This window comes from Gallinula chloropus, assembly GCF_964237585.1.
Source record: "Gallinula chloropus genome assembly, chromosome: 9".
NCBI classification, from domain to species: domain Eukaryota; kingdom Metazoa; phylum Chordata; class Aves; order Gruiformes; family Rallidae; genus Gallinula; species Gallinula chloropus.
In genome coordinates, this window is record NC_140094.1 from 10,088,967 (window position 1) to 10,101,014 (window position 12,048).

The 12,048-nt window shown below is 38.7% G+C and overlaps 1 protein-coding gene across 1 annotated transcript in view; it reads left to right on the plus strand.

Moving 5' to 3' along the window:
* ADAMTSL3 (ADAMTS like 3) overlaps positions 1 to 12,048 on the plus strand; it is a gene marked incomplete at both ends in the record, with an annotated part of 177,160 nt that overhangs the window by 119,722 nt on the left and 45,390 nt on the right. The window contains 5 exons of the mRNA XM_084267990.1: positions 896 to 1,034; positions 2,584 to 2,634; positions 6,697 to 6,901; positions 7,772 to 7,919; positions 9,357 to 9,441. Of these exons, the coding sequence (XP_084124116.1) occupies positions 896 to 1,034; positions 2,584 to 2,634; positions 6,697 to 6,901; positions 7,772 to 7,919; positions 9,357 to 9,441 (628 nt within the window). The remainder of the gene's footprint in view (positions 1 to 895; positions 1,035 to 2,583; positions 2,635 to 6,696; positions 6,902 to 7,771; positions 7,920 to 9,356; positions 9,442 to 12,048) is intronic.

Below are 12,048 nucleotides of genomic sequence, written 5' to 3' on the forward strand. Positions count from 1 at the left end.
GCATTCAGGGAAGTGGTACTGCAGCTGCCTGGCTTTAACCTGTTATCTTAAAGCAGATTTAGTAGATGGGTTGTCTGGTGCCTTTTACTGGCAGTAAAAGTTCCTGACAACAGAGACTTGGAATCAGTGAGCCACCATTTTTCACTTGGATGCTGCTTCTACATTTAATTCTGTAATCTTTAGATGTGTGCGAAGTGGGAGTGTGACAGGCATCTTGGAAAGCACAGTCAAGCTTTCACAGGAGAGCTAGAATGTTTCAGAATTGTTTATCTTGTTTGCACGTGGCAGAACTTCTGGGTCCGTTCAGTACTTACAAGAACTCAATGTACATGCTTTGAGCATTGGGACTGCTTAGGTCCCGATTTATGGTTATCACCGTAAGGCATGATGGCACTTTGAATAAGCCAAGAGACACACAAGTGAAGCCATTGATGTATGATACTTAGCATTTTCAGTACACACTGGGACTTGTGCTCTTAGTTATTGATTCTATTTGGATTTTAAATCTTGTCCTTTCACACTTGTCTTTGCGTGTACCAGAACATCCTCCTCCTCTCCTCAGTTTAAGTCCACATTAGGTCTTTTGAATGAGTCTTCTTTTCTTAACCAAAAAAGCAACCTAGTGGTTTATAAAATTCAGATATTTTCTTGTAACCAGTCTTCATGATTCTCATCTAGTGTTAAGATAGGTAAACATAATTTATTATGCTGAATTGCTTTAAATGAAGAGCTGGTCCTCCATGTTCCTGTGCAATGTTTCACTGTTTAAAAACACCAAAGAAGAATAACACTGGAATTTGATTCAATGGTCAGTGTGTTATTTGGCTGAGGGAGTGTGAATAAAGCTGTGTTAATTTATATCCATTAGCAAAATTTAACTTTATTTCTACATTAGGTTATCAGCTTAATTCAGCTGAATGTGTGGATATTCGCCTGAAGCGTGTTGTTCCTGACCACTATTGTCATTACCACCCGGAAAATAAGAAACCAAAGCCCAAGCTAAAAGAATGCAACATGGATCCCTGTCCTTCTAGGTTTGTATGACAACTAAACTGAAGTGTGTGGTATAATTACTAAGGAGCAAGCACTTGTATTCACTCAATTTCAGTTATTTACTTTTTTAGAGCTACTTAACCTTGGTTGAGTCTTACACACGTTACAGGCTGGCACAACTGCTAATAGATCTGTGGCACTTTTTCAGTGTTGTATGCAACTTGGCTTTCTACAGAGAAGTAAATACCATTTATTCTGTTCAAAGTCTAATTCTACACCATGGGTTTGCTGAGTAGCACAGCGCTAGTACAAGGATTCTGTGGCATGGAGTGAGGAGGACAGACTCTTTGCCTGCTTTTGGATTTATTGATGCTGCCGTTCAGGATTTCTCATTAGACAGACAGTAGCTCCAGTTCTCAGTCAACGTGCAAGTTTTGCACATTTAACTTGGTTTATTCATCTGCGTACCATTAAAGTTTAATTATCCATTTGTCCTGTGGAGTTATTAACATTTGAGGAGGTTGTTTGGTGGTTTTTTACATTAGGAATTAAAAAAATAAAAATTCATTCAAAGTAAATATACTTGTGGTATAAATACCACAGAATATTATTGCCAAACTATGAAGGGTATAGTATACATAAATTGTATTGAATTGCACTACAGTGTTTCAAACTAACTTTTGGATTGTCTGGTGAGGTTTCCTGGCTGTGCTAAAGAATCTTAAAATAACATCACAGTATCAAGTCCCAGAACCTCACATTAATATGCCAGCTGGCCGAGCTAGAGCTATATGCAAGAAGAAAAGGAAACACTCTCAATGGATTTCATTTCCTATCGCTAAACTGTCCATTTCCTTTCATTCCTGTTGAACATAATTGTTGATAGTGACCTCTAGCAGTTATAGATGTGCAGACTTTCAACTTTTTTCCTGGAGAGTTGATCGCTATATGGAGTGGTAAGACTTCAGTAATGTGTAATGGCAATGGATGCCAAAAGTTGCAAAGCTGGAATGGGAAAACTAGGGAAAGAGTGAGTGTAATTAGCTTTTTCCTTGCAAATTTAGCTTCTACAGACAGAAAAAAGGGAAGTCCTACTGGGTAGAATACCGTATTTCTTTGTGTTGGAAGTAAGGCTTTGTGCCTGCTCTATGCTGCACAGTTCAAATGAACAGCACTTAGAAAGGGTCCTAAGCACCATTCAGGACCTATGTAGGATTAATCCCATGATGCATTTATTTTACTGCCACCCACGTTCCTTAGCAGCCTTTGTTACAGATGAAGTATGTACCTATTGGTAAGTAACATAGCGTGGGCCTTAAAGGCTGACTGATAATAAATTCCTTGTCTGCCAACGGCTTGCTCATTTGATTATTTTTTTGATGGAGAAACTGTGTGATGAATAGATGTCTATCCCTACAAAAGAGGTAAAGTTGTTTGAGTCGTTTGCCACAAGGGTAATGTGCAATGAATGTAAGATTCCCTCATTCACGTTGGGAATTGCTTACGTGAAGCATGAACACATAAATGCATTTACTTGATGTACAGTCTTGGGTATGGGAAATAATGATGCAATATTTATTTTGTTGACAGTGATGGATTTAAAGAAATCATGCCCTATGATCACTTCCAGCCACTTCCTCGGTATGTATGATCAGGATAGCATATGTGTCAGCATTAGCACAGTTTTCACTGCAAATACACTATTTGAGTACTAAGATTATGGAACATCTGATTTCTTTTGCTGTACAGGAGACCAAGTTTATAACATCCTGTACACATTGTGGAAGCTTTTGATTTATTGCAGTGTGGTCTGGGTGATTAGCTTAACAGTAAGGTGTTAATATACTGTTCTTGAAAATATCTGTGTGGAAGATTACAATAAAGAGAATAAAGAGTTGTCTACCTAACATTTCACTTGCTGTAGTACCAAGCATCTCCTTTAACATGCAGCTACAAATTCTTGTCTTGAAAGGTTTTTATTTTGAAGATGTATGCAAAGAACATATTTTATAGAACACATTTCCCTATGTTACAGGACTGTAGAAATTATTTTTCCATTAGAGGCCTCATTCTTCTGCTTTTCTTTAGACTAACACTCATTTATTGATACCAAGGCTGACATTACACTTTAAAGATACCATGTTGTCTGAATATCTATTGCCTGAAATTAAGTCACAAGAGCACAGTTTGACTATTTTTGGTTTTTTTAAACCTGAATCAATCACAAGAATATAAAACTTCTCTGGAAGGTTTAGATGCTTTATAATGAATGTTAGGACTAAAAAGCATTGGGACAGATTTACAGTTAACGTAAAGAATTACAGTTGATGGAGTTAGATGCATATTTATCTGAGCTGAACCTCTGCTTTATTATGTCATGAAATGAATAATGTGTATTTTTCTAAAGAAGTAAAGATATGAAGTAATAAGAATGAAATCATAGACTTGCACGGCTCAGTGGAGCTACTGATTGCAGCTGATATAAATGTCATAGTTTATTTCTGTAGCAATTACGCTTGTTGTGGATCTGCTGTCCTGTGATGTACTTTGGCTTTCATACTTAAATCAAGACTTTTTTTCCTCTACAGCTTTATTCTGTAAAGTTCCATAATTATATTCTGTGTGTCTCTCCTTCCATTTCTTCTGCCAATTCCCTTGTAGTTCAGATCTCCTCTGGAACTCAGCACAATTTATTTACATGAGTATTTCATCCTCTGAACTGCTTGGGGCTTGGAGACCACTTGGAAGAGAAATTTAATCCCCCTTTCCTGCTTCACTGTGCTCAGCACGTTTGCATGACACTGTGGTGAGATAGATTATGTCTGCGATAAAGCTGTGGGGAGGCTCTCTTGTTTCAAACACTGAGATCTACGGGCAGAGGCCCACCGCATTTCAGCACCTCAGTGTGTCCTGTCAGAAGGTATCACGGTCTTCCTGGGTGATGCTCAGGGGTAAGAATCTAAGATAGCAGACAGACATGCAGGGCACAGGCTTGTTGCCAGCAGGAAGGGGAGAGGATATAGGCTGTGTTTTACTGGGAGGATGCATAAAGAAACACAACAAAGGTGTAAAAGCACCTTTTCTTGCTGATATTTCTGGAAGAAAAGAGCAGCTGAAACAGATGGTTTGTATACCTGCATCATGGGGTGCACCTGGTCCTGCGCGGATGGATGCAAGTCTTGTAGTGGGATGTATTTTCTCTGTGCTGCTGCCTGTCAAGTAACTGCAACGCATTAGTCTGTGCCAGCTCTGCTGGGGCTTTGTCACCTTTTCTTCTGGCTTTTATTTTTTTATTTTTTTCTACATACTAACCTGAGACTGTTCATGCAAAGCAGACAGAAATCGGAAGTGCTGTTAGATATGCTCGAGCAAGGCTGTACAGACTCCTTTACCTTGACCAGCAGTCATACATCACACCTCCTACATAACACAAGGGCCATGTGGAGGGCTGCTTTGCAGTCCTGTGGCGTTTACCACTACTTTCCCATTCACATGAGGAAGTTGTGGGAAACTCATGGTGTGCACCGCAAGATCTTGAAAGAGTTCTCCTGTGGCTGGAGTTGTAAATGCCCCACTGAAATATTTTTACAGATGAAGAATTCTTTTGAAATAAATAGAAAAATTTCCCAGGATGAAAATTTTCTTTTAAAGCTTTTGGAATGCCTCCATTTATTTCAGACTTGTTGGACTGTTGAGGATCCCTTGACAGCTGTGGGTTCTGGAAAGTATCTCCTTGATTGCTTGCCCAAGACCCCCCTTTTCCCCAGTAGCCATGGACCTCACTCCATCTTGAAAATGCTTATGGGAGTATGGGATCTGGAGTGTGTTTGGAACCGATGAGATAAAGAAAAACAACTATAAAACTTCATGCTATAAACACTTGTGAGGCTAGTATTACATATAGCACAGTGAGCCTTATATATATAAATCCATGAGCTGCTAATTCATTGAACAGTTAATTGCACTTTAGTTCCTGACTTTCTTAAAGAAAATGAGTTAACATTGACCATTCATTTAAGTCAAAGACAAGCCATACCTGTTGCTCTTCATATGCATTTTGCACTTTCGCTATGATATCAGTATCTGGGCATACAGCTTTATTGTGAATGCTTTTAAGTGTATACTCTGTGGTTAATGTTTCATGGATTGCTGTGTTTCATATGTGTTCTTCTGTTGAGCCTTAAGCATGATTAATATGTTTTTGTAGGCAGTTTAATGAATTCTGTAAAATAGGAAGTGTCCTTAACTGCTGTATCATAGCAAGTGGGTAGGAATTACTTAAATTTACCTTTGATTTATAGGCTTTTGATTCATCTACTCTGAGATTATGGCTTCCTTTATGATAGCTAAGTTACACTTGATGAATTGATTTTGGTGGGATATTGCAGTACTTGCTGAGTCCATTGGTTGTAATGGACACAATATTTCTCACAATCCTTTCTGAACCTTCGCAGTTGTAATAGGAATAAGTTTTAAACTAACAAGACATTGATGAACCCTAAGATGTGCTGCAGAAAATAATTTCCCAGGGCTTAGCTTTGAGTTGGGTGGGTGGTGAAAAGCAAACAAGAGATAGGGTGTGAAGGGTGAGGGAAAATTGTGTGGAGGTCAGTGGAACTTGCAGACAAATGCTGTGATAGAAGCTTGTAATCTCCAAACATGACAGGAGCAGGACATTATTGAAGTTAGTTTTTGTTGAGAAGTGATGGCTTAAATGTACATTCATGCTAAAACCAAGAGAAAAATTAAACAGAGCTTGTAACCTAAAAACCTCCATGTAATTCTCACTTCAGATGGTGCAGCAATTTCCATCTTTATTGTAGTTGGGTCTGATAGCATGGATAGATGTCCATTTTGAAGACATCCCCTCCCCACAGGTTTCTTACCATCCCTCTGTGGGAGGCCACTGCTGTTTGACAGAGCTGTATGAGTTTTCCTTAATCTGTGCATCACCCTGCTTTGGGATAAATCAGCTAGGTTAGCCAGAGCAACTGAAATAGATGAGCAGCTGCCTTTTGCTTGGAGCAAGTTGGAAAGTGTGAATACAAACTTACTCAACAGCCCTTTAATGAGGGTCGAAAACTCTTGCTGAACTGCAGCAATGACCAGCCCAATGGTACCTGTCACAACTTAATTTTTTCACTGTCCTTATGGATGAAAACATTTTGAAATGAAATATCTGTGTTTACCCAAAGCAAGTATTAGAATTCCCATAAAAATTCTATCATGAACAGATTTTCAAGGTTAGCTTCCACGATGTGTGCAGTGATGAGCAACTATGGTTAATAACACCCCCAGGCAGCACAGACATCTTTGTCTTTGGGCTTTGTATAATCTCAAGTACATGTGTTTCTTGGTCTCTGATGATGTTAATAAGAGTAGACCATGTAAATTAACTGTGAAAAATATTCTATTTAGATGTTTTAGACTACTTGCAAGTAAAATTATTCCAGTAATCAAAATCAGTATATTCAGGGTCTTTAACCCGTGTATGATAACAAGATTTTAAGTTATTTTGGGAAATATACTTAAATTTGTAGTTGTTCTTTTCATTTTGCACATGAATTTAAGCTTGGAATAATGCACGGTAGCTCTGATTTCATGTATTTATATTCACTGTGTGGTAAGAATTCAGCAACTGAACTATCTGTGGGTTTTAATGAGACTGAGGTGGTATTCAGTATTTTGCACTGCTTTTTCCAGGTGGGAACATAACCCTTGGACTGCATGTTCAGTTTCCTGTGGAGGTGGCATTCAGAGGAGAAGTTTTGTGTGTGTGGAGGAGACCATTCATGGAGAAATACTGCAAGTGGAGGAATGGAAATGCATGTATGCCCCTAAGCCCAAAGTCATTCAAACCTGCAATCTGTTTGATTGCCCTAAGTGGGTGGCAATGGAATGGTCTCAGGTAAACTGAAAAGTAATTTGAAACTTTATTCTTGTTTTGTAAAGAAAGCTTCTAGTCTCCTGTTACTATGTATTTGTAACAGGGCTATTAAAAAAATACAGCTCTGCAACTGTACTTTGCAAGACTTACTAGCAGAAGTTTGTGCTAAGTAATTTGGCCCGAAAATCAAAATGTTAACGTGTCTGTGTGGAGAAAAATGCATGTAGAATTATTGATGCTTGTTGAATTCCTGCTTTACACAGAGGAGAACTCAGAGACAGAGGTCAGGCCCCTTTGGAATCAGGTCGTTTGTCTCTCAGTTCTTGATAAATGTAATATTTCACTGCATATAACAGCTAAAGGCATGTCTGTCTAGGGGCTGACATGTCTGCAAGGGTGATTTTCCAGCATTCTTACCTTTCATTTTAGTAACAAGAACATGAAGCCAACTTGTCTTGGCTGTAGTTATCTGATACAGTCAGATAGCTCAACACTTCTATAATTTCTTAGTTCATCCAAATGACATCACTGACATATAGTGAAGAAACTATTCTTGCAGCATGTCTGACCCAGATGTATCTGAAAATGACCACTGTGAGAGAGCATATTCTCAGCACATAGCCACCTCTGTTTCAGACTGTTGCCAATCAGATAAGCTTTACAGAACCCCAAGAAATCACTTTCATTCCCAAAACTTAGACATTTTTTCCAACATCAACCTTTTAGTTACTCACCTAGCAATGCAGGGACAAATTCATACGTCTCTGATACCTGATTGATTGTGGAAAAACTTTAGTGAACACATCATCAGTACTTTGAGCTTGCTTTTTAACAGTATTTGTAAATATAAGAAGAAGAAGCAGTGTGAAATGGTTGCATTGTCTCCTGCAGTGCACAGTGACCTGTGGCCGGGGGTTGCGTTACCGAGTGGTGCTGTGTATTGACCACCGTGGGCAGCATGTCGGGGGCTGTAATCCACAACTTAAACTACACATAAAAGAAGAGTGCATCGTGCCAATACCATGTTACAAGCCAAAAGGTAACTGGAATTTTGTCTGGGTCTGTTATTGTTTTACATTTTTGTTAAGAGAATTAAAAGTCCCTGGTAACCTTTTTCTGAAATGCCAGAAGCTGGAATTTACTAGGACTTATTTCAGTCTTGGCAGAAACAAGCTTTTTAATTATTGGTGCTAGGAAAGGTGCCCTGCTGATATTTTTTGCTGATAATGTGGCCAGACTGTCGTGAGGTGAACATGCTAACTCAATCTATACAGCCTGGTCAAATTGGGAAAACCAGAACTAATGACTTCAACATGGGGAGGAGGAGTTGTTCAATAATACTTGAAATGGGACTAATACTCCGTATGTATCACCTGGGATCTTGTTCATTTGCATCTCATTAAATGTATAAACATTCTCTGTGGACTTCATCAGTTCATTAGTCCAACAGCTTTCCTTCTCTTTCCTCCATTTCTGCATATTTAAAAGTTCTGTAACAATGATTTAAATTGACAAATATGCTCTAAAAGATTTAGAAAGGCATGAAACAGTGGGATGGTGAAAACAAAAAGCTAAGATAGTGGGGGAGGAACTAGTGTATCTTGTCTTTTGCTCATTTCTCTTCCTCTGGACCCAGAAAAATTTAGTGGGTGCTGCTTCATTTTTTCAGTTGTTATTTGAAAGGCTGTATTTCAGACCTTCACAACTCACCATAAAGATTTACATAGAAAAAGTGAAAGCTCTCTGTAGACAACCCTATGTTTCTCTTCAGGATGTTTTCAGACTCTAGAGAATTGTTCAAGCAGAAACTATTCAGGGTTTAAAGCATGAAGGAGAAACGAGCACTGAAATTTTAAGGACCTTATTCTGGGGTTTTACTTAGGTTTGGGGGTCCGGATCCTGAACTGGCTTACATCACAGAAGTGTAGGATATATAAACAGCTAAAAGAAGCTAGTGCTGTTTTTTAAATTAATTTCACATTTTGGAAGAGCTCTCTAACTCAGAGGAAAATAAATAAATAAATAAATAGATAGATAAATAAATAAATAAATAAATAACCTGTGTAAATTTGGTAATGAAGCCAGCCTATAAGGAAAACAATGTACGTTTGCTGTGCTCTGGATTCTTTTTCTGCTATAAACTCAAGTTCTGACAATGCTCTGTTGCACTGAGATATGAACTACAATCTACTCGAAACTGTCTGCATTTGGAGAAGGAAGTAAAAGATTAAGCAGGAATGGAAATTGGATTACTGGTACCCTCTCAGTAAAAAAGGGTGTCTGAGTGGAGCTCAAACGTCATGAAGAAATTTTCTAGTAAAATTATACTTTATTATCCAGTATATCTTTATTCCAAAGAATTAGATCAGTAGGCAATGTAAAGTGTGAAGTGCTGGGGTGAATAATGGTCGCATCTACATATTGCTTTAACTTTGAGGAATTATGGGATGCTTTTTCTCTTTTTCTTTTCTACCAGAAAAAAGTCCTGTGGAAGCAAAATTGCCATGGTTTAAACAGGCACATGAAATGGAAGAGACCAGAACAGTCTCAGAAGAGCCAACGTAAGTACAGTGTTTTTTACGGTGAGGAAACATTTCCAACATGTTTTGCAAATCATCTGGAAGGACTGTAACTATGCAGTTTGCTTTGACAGTTGTGCCTCCTTGGGAGGTAAGTCCTGTTGTGAGCTGTTCCTAATTTTACATCTCAATAGCTTTGCTTCTGGAGCTCCTGTTCTGGATGACACAGGGCTACTCTATTATAGTGTCCTCCTATCATTCAAGCAAAGCAAAAGGATCTTAATTTAGCCTAATTAAGCCCTAATTAATGCATGTGGGAAGTGGATGTTAATTAAATAAATTCAGTTTTATCCCAGTCATTGCTGTTACCTCAAAAAAGTAGTAATTGTATTAAAAATTAAGAGTTCCTTTGTAGTGTTGCCAGAATTTTCTTGGGGGGTGAGACCAATGCATAAAGAAAGTGAGAAAAACCTGCTGATCTCTGAGCTTAGTGGAATCTGTGGGGATAAGTTGTGATATTTTACATGCATGCATGTGTGAAATAACATCTGGATTTTGTGAGTCCCCTTAAAAGCTGGTGGGGGTAAGGTTTTGCAACATTTAAGTCCTGGAGATGAAAGCTTAACTTAAATCCAGCTACACTTGTTCCTGTCCCGTGTATGTTAGGGTGTTGCACAACTGCTTTTATCCCCTGTGTACGTTTCATACGTATATGTATCTAATACATTCAATATATAGCAATAACTTTCTAGAAAGCAGTAACTTTCTATAAGAATTTCATGAGAGATCTTGCACAGCATTTTGTTCTGCTTTGCCAAATTCTCCACTCATTTGTAGTAATGTTAGTTTAAAATAATTTAGATGGGCTTATTGAAGTTACTTTGGATTAATATTACTCTGAGAGTGCAGTGTGCCCAATAACTTCTTAATTTTTTTCCTCCATCTAGCCATTCCTGCTTTTTGGCACACAAACACTAACAGGTGTGATCATGAGTAATAAAATCTTTACACCTGCACTGACTCACAGAAGAAACCTCTTGCCAAACAGGTGTCTGCATAGTTATGGCGACTGAGCTTTAAACTTCTCACTGCTCTAGCCTCTCAAGTCAAGTGTCAACCTACTGTGAGTGGTTATTTCACTCTCCAAATTGGTGGCCCTTAATTCAGGCAGTGTAGTAGCAAAGATATAAAAATAAAGTGTGATTGTCAAAGGGGGTGATGCAATCAAATGTGCCTATTGAGAGTCAGCATATCAGAAAGAAGGTGTATGAGCCCACTGCTAAAGAGGATTCAGCCTGAAGCTATAAAGAAAATTAGCATTGCAAAATCATGCTGTGGCAACTGTGATCAGATGTTGTCTCTGGATATTTAGGATCCTTCAACAACAGCTGACAGAGCAAGCAGGGAGGACTGGCAGGGACACAGCATATAAGCTCAGAGTATATTTAGAATATAATAGAGCTGAGCTTGAAGCTTTGTAACCTGTTCCCTTGTACCTTGTCCTTACAAAGAAAGTAGTTATTCTTGCCATATTAGCCATGACTGGTGTATTCTGCTGCAGCCTCACAGTGTGAACGCAGCCGTGTGTTTGAGTTCTTGGTGCATGTCCCATCAGAGCTGTGCAGTTTAGCAGGTCCCTGGATTTTTTTTCTTCACTTCCTCTGGAGAGTCAGATACTTTTCTGGAAAATGTGAATGAAAGTCTCAGGACAGGATTAGGATCATGACTGAAAGATGAAGAGAACCTAGGGAAGAAGTGGCACATCACCTAAGCCTAAAAGGTTTCTTCAGGCACTTCTTTCTGATGACTCTCTCTGCCAACCTTCTCTTTAGGGAAGTGTTGCTGAGGTGCTGTGCTTTCCTAGTCTGGGTACCTTGGGCTGCCCTTGGACCCAGACGTGATGGTGCAGTTGGCTTTCCCTTCAGGTTTTTTTTACCTGTCTTCTGCTGCCTCCTGCTCCTACTTTATTCTAAGAAAGCCAGCAGGTAAGAAGAAATAAGAAATAACTGGTCCCTGTCTTCATTCCTTTTTGCAGATTGCCTGTTGGCCCTGTGGTCAGAGCAAGTCTTACGAGTGCTTTAAATCTCATACCCTAACTGCTCCTGCCTTTTAGCTAGAGTCATGTTTTTAGGTCAGGGTTTAGGTTTTTAAAACAAAATATAACAATAGATTGTTACTTCTCTCACAATAAATTCTTTCTGGTTTGGATCTGTTGAACATTGTTTTCTGTAATTTACACATGGCACAGTGATAGCTTATAGCCCACCTCTGCCTCGCAGGAGGCTTATCATTTCCTTGGTAAAATGCCATCACTTTTAATTGTAGTTATTCTCCTGTCATCCAGACTGAAACCACAATATGAAGTCTCAACTTCCAGTCCATCCTTTATTACAACTGTCTTTCTATGCTTTTGTGTGATATTTTAGTTGATAATGAATAAGAGAATAAATGCAGCTGTGTTTTAGAACCCACAAATGATGGATATGCCAAAAGGAGCTTGTGGAAGATAAATACTTCTGCCGCTGTGGTCTACCACGGCTGGTGTCCTGAATTTACATAGAGGGAGAACGTTCAAAAGCTGCTTTTTTTTATTATTAGCAAAATAAAAAATGACTGCCCTTAAAGTGAGGCCAAGAAAAATGTAGGTCT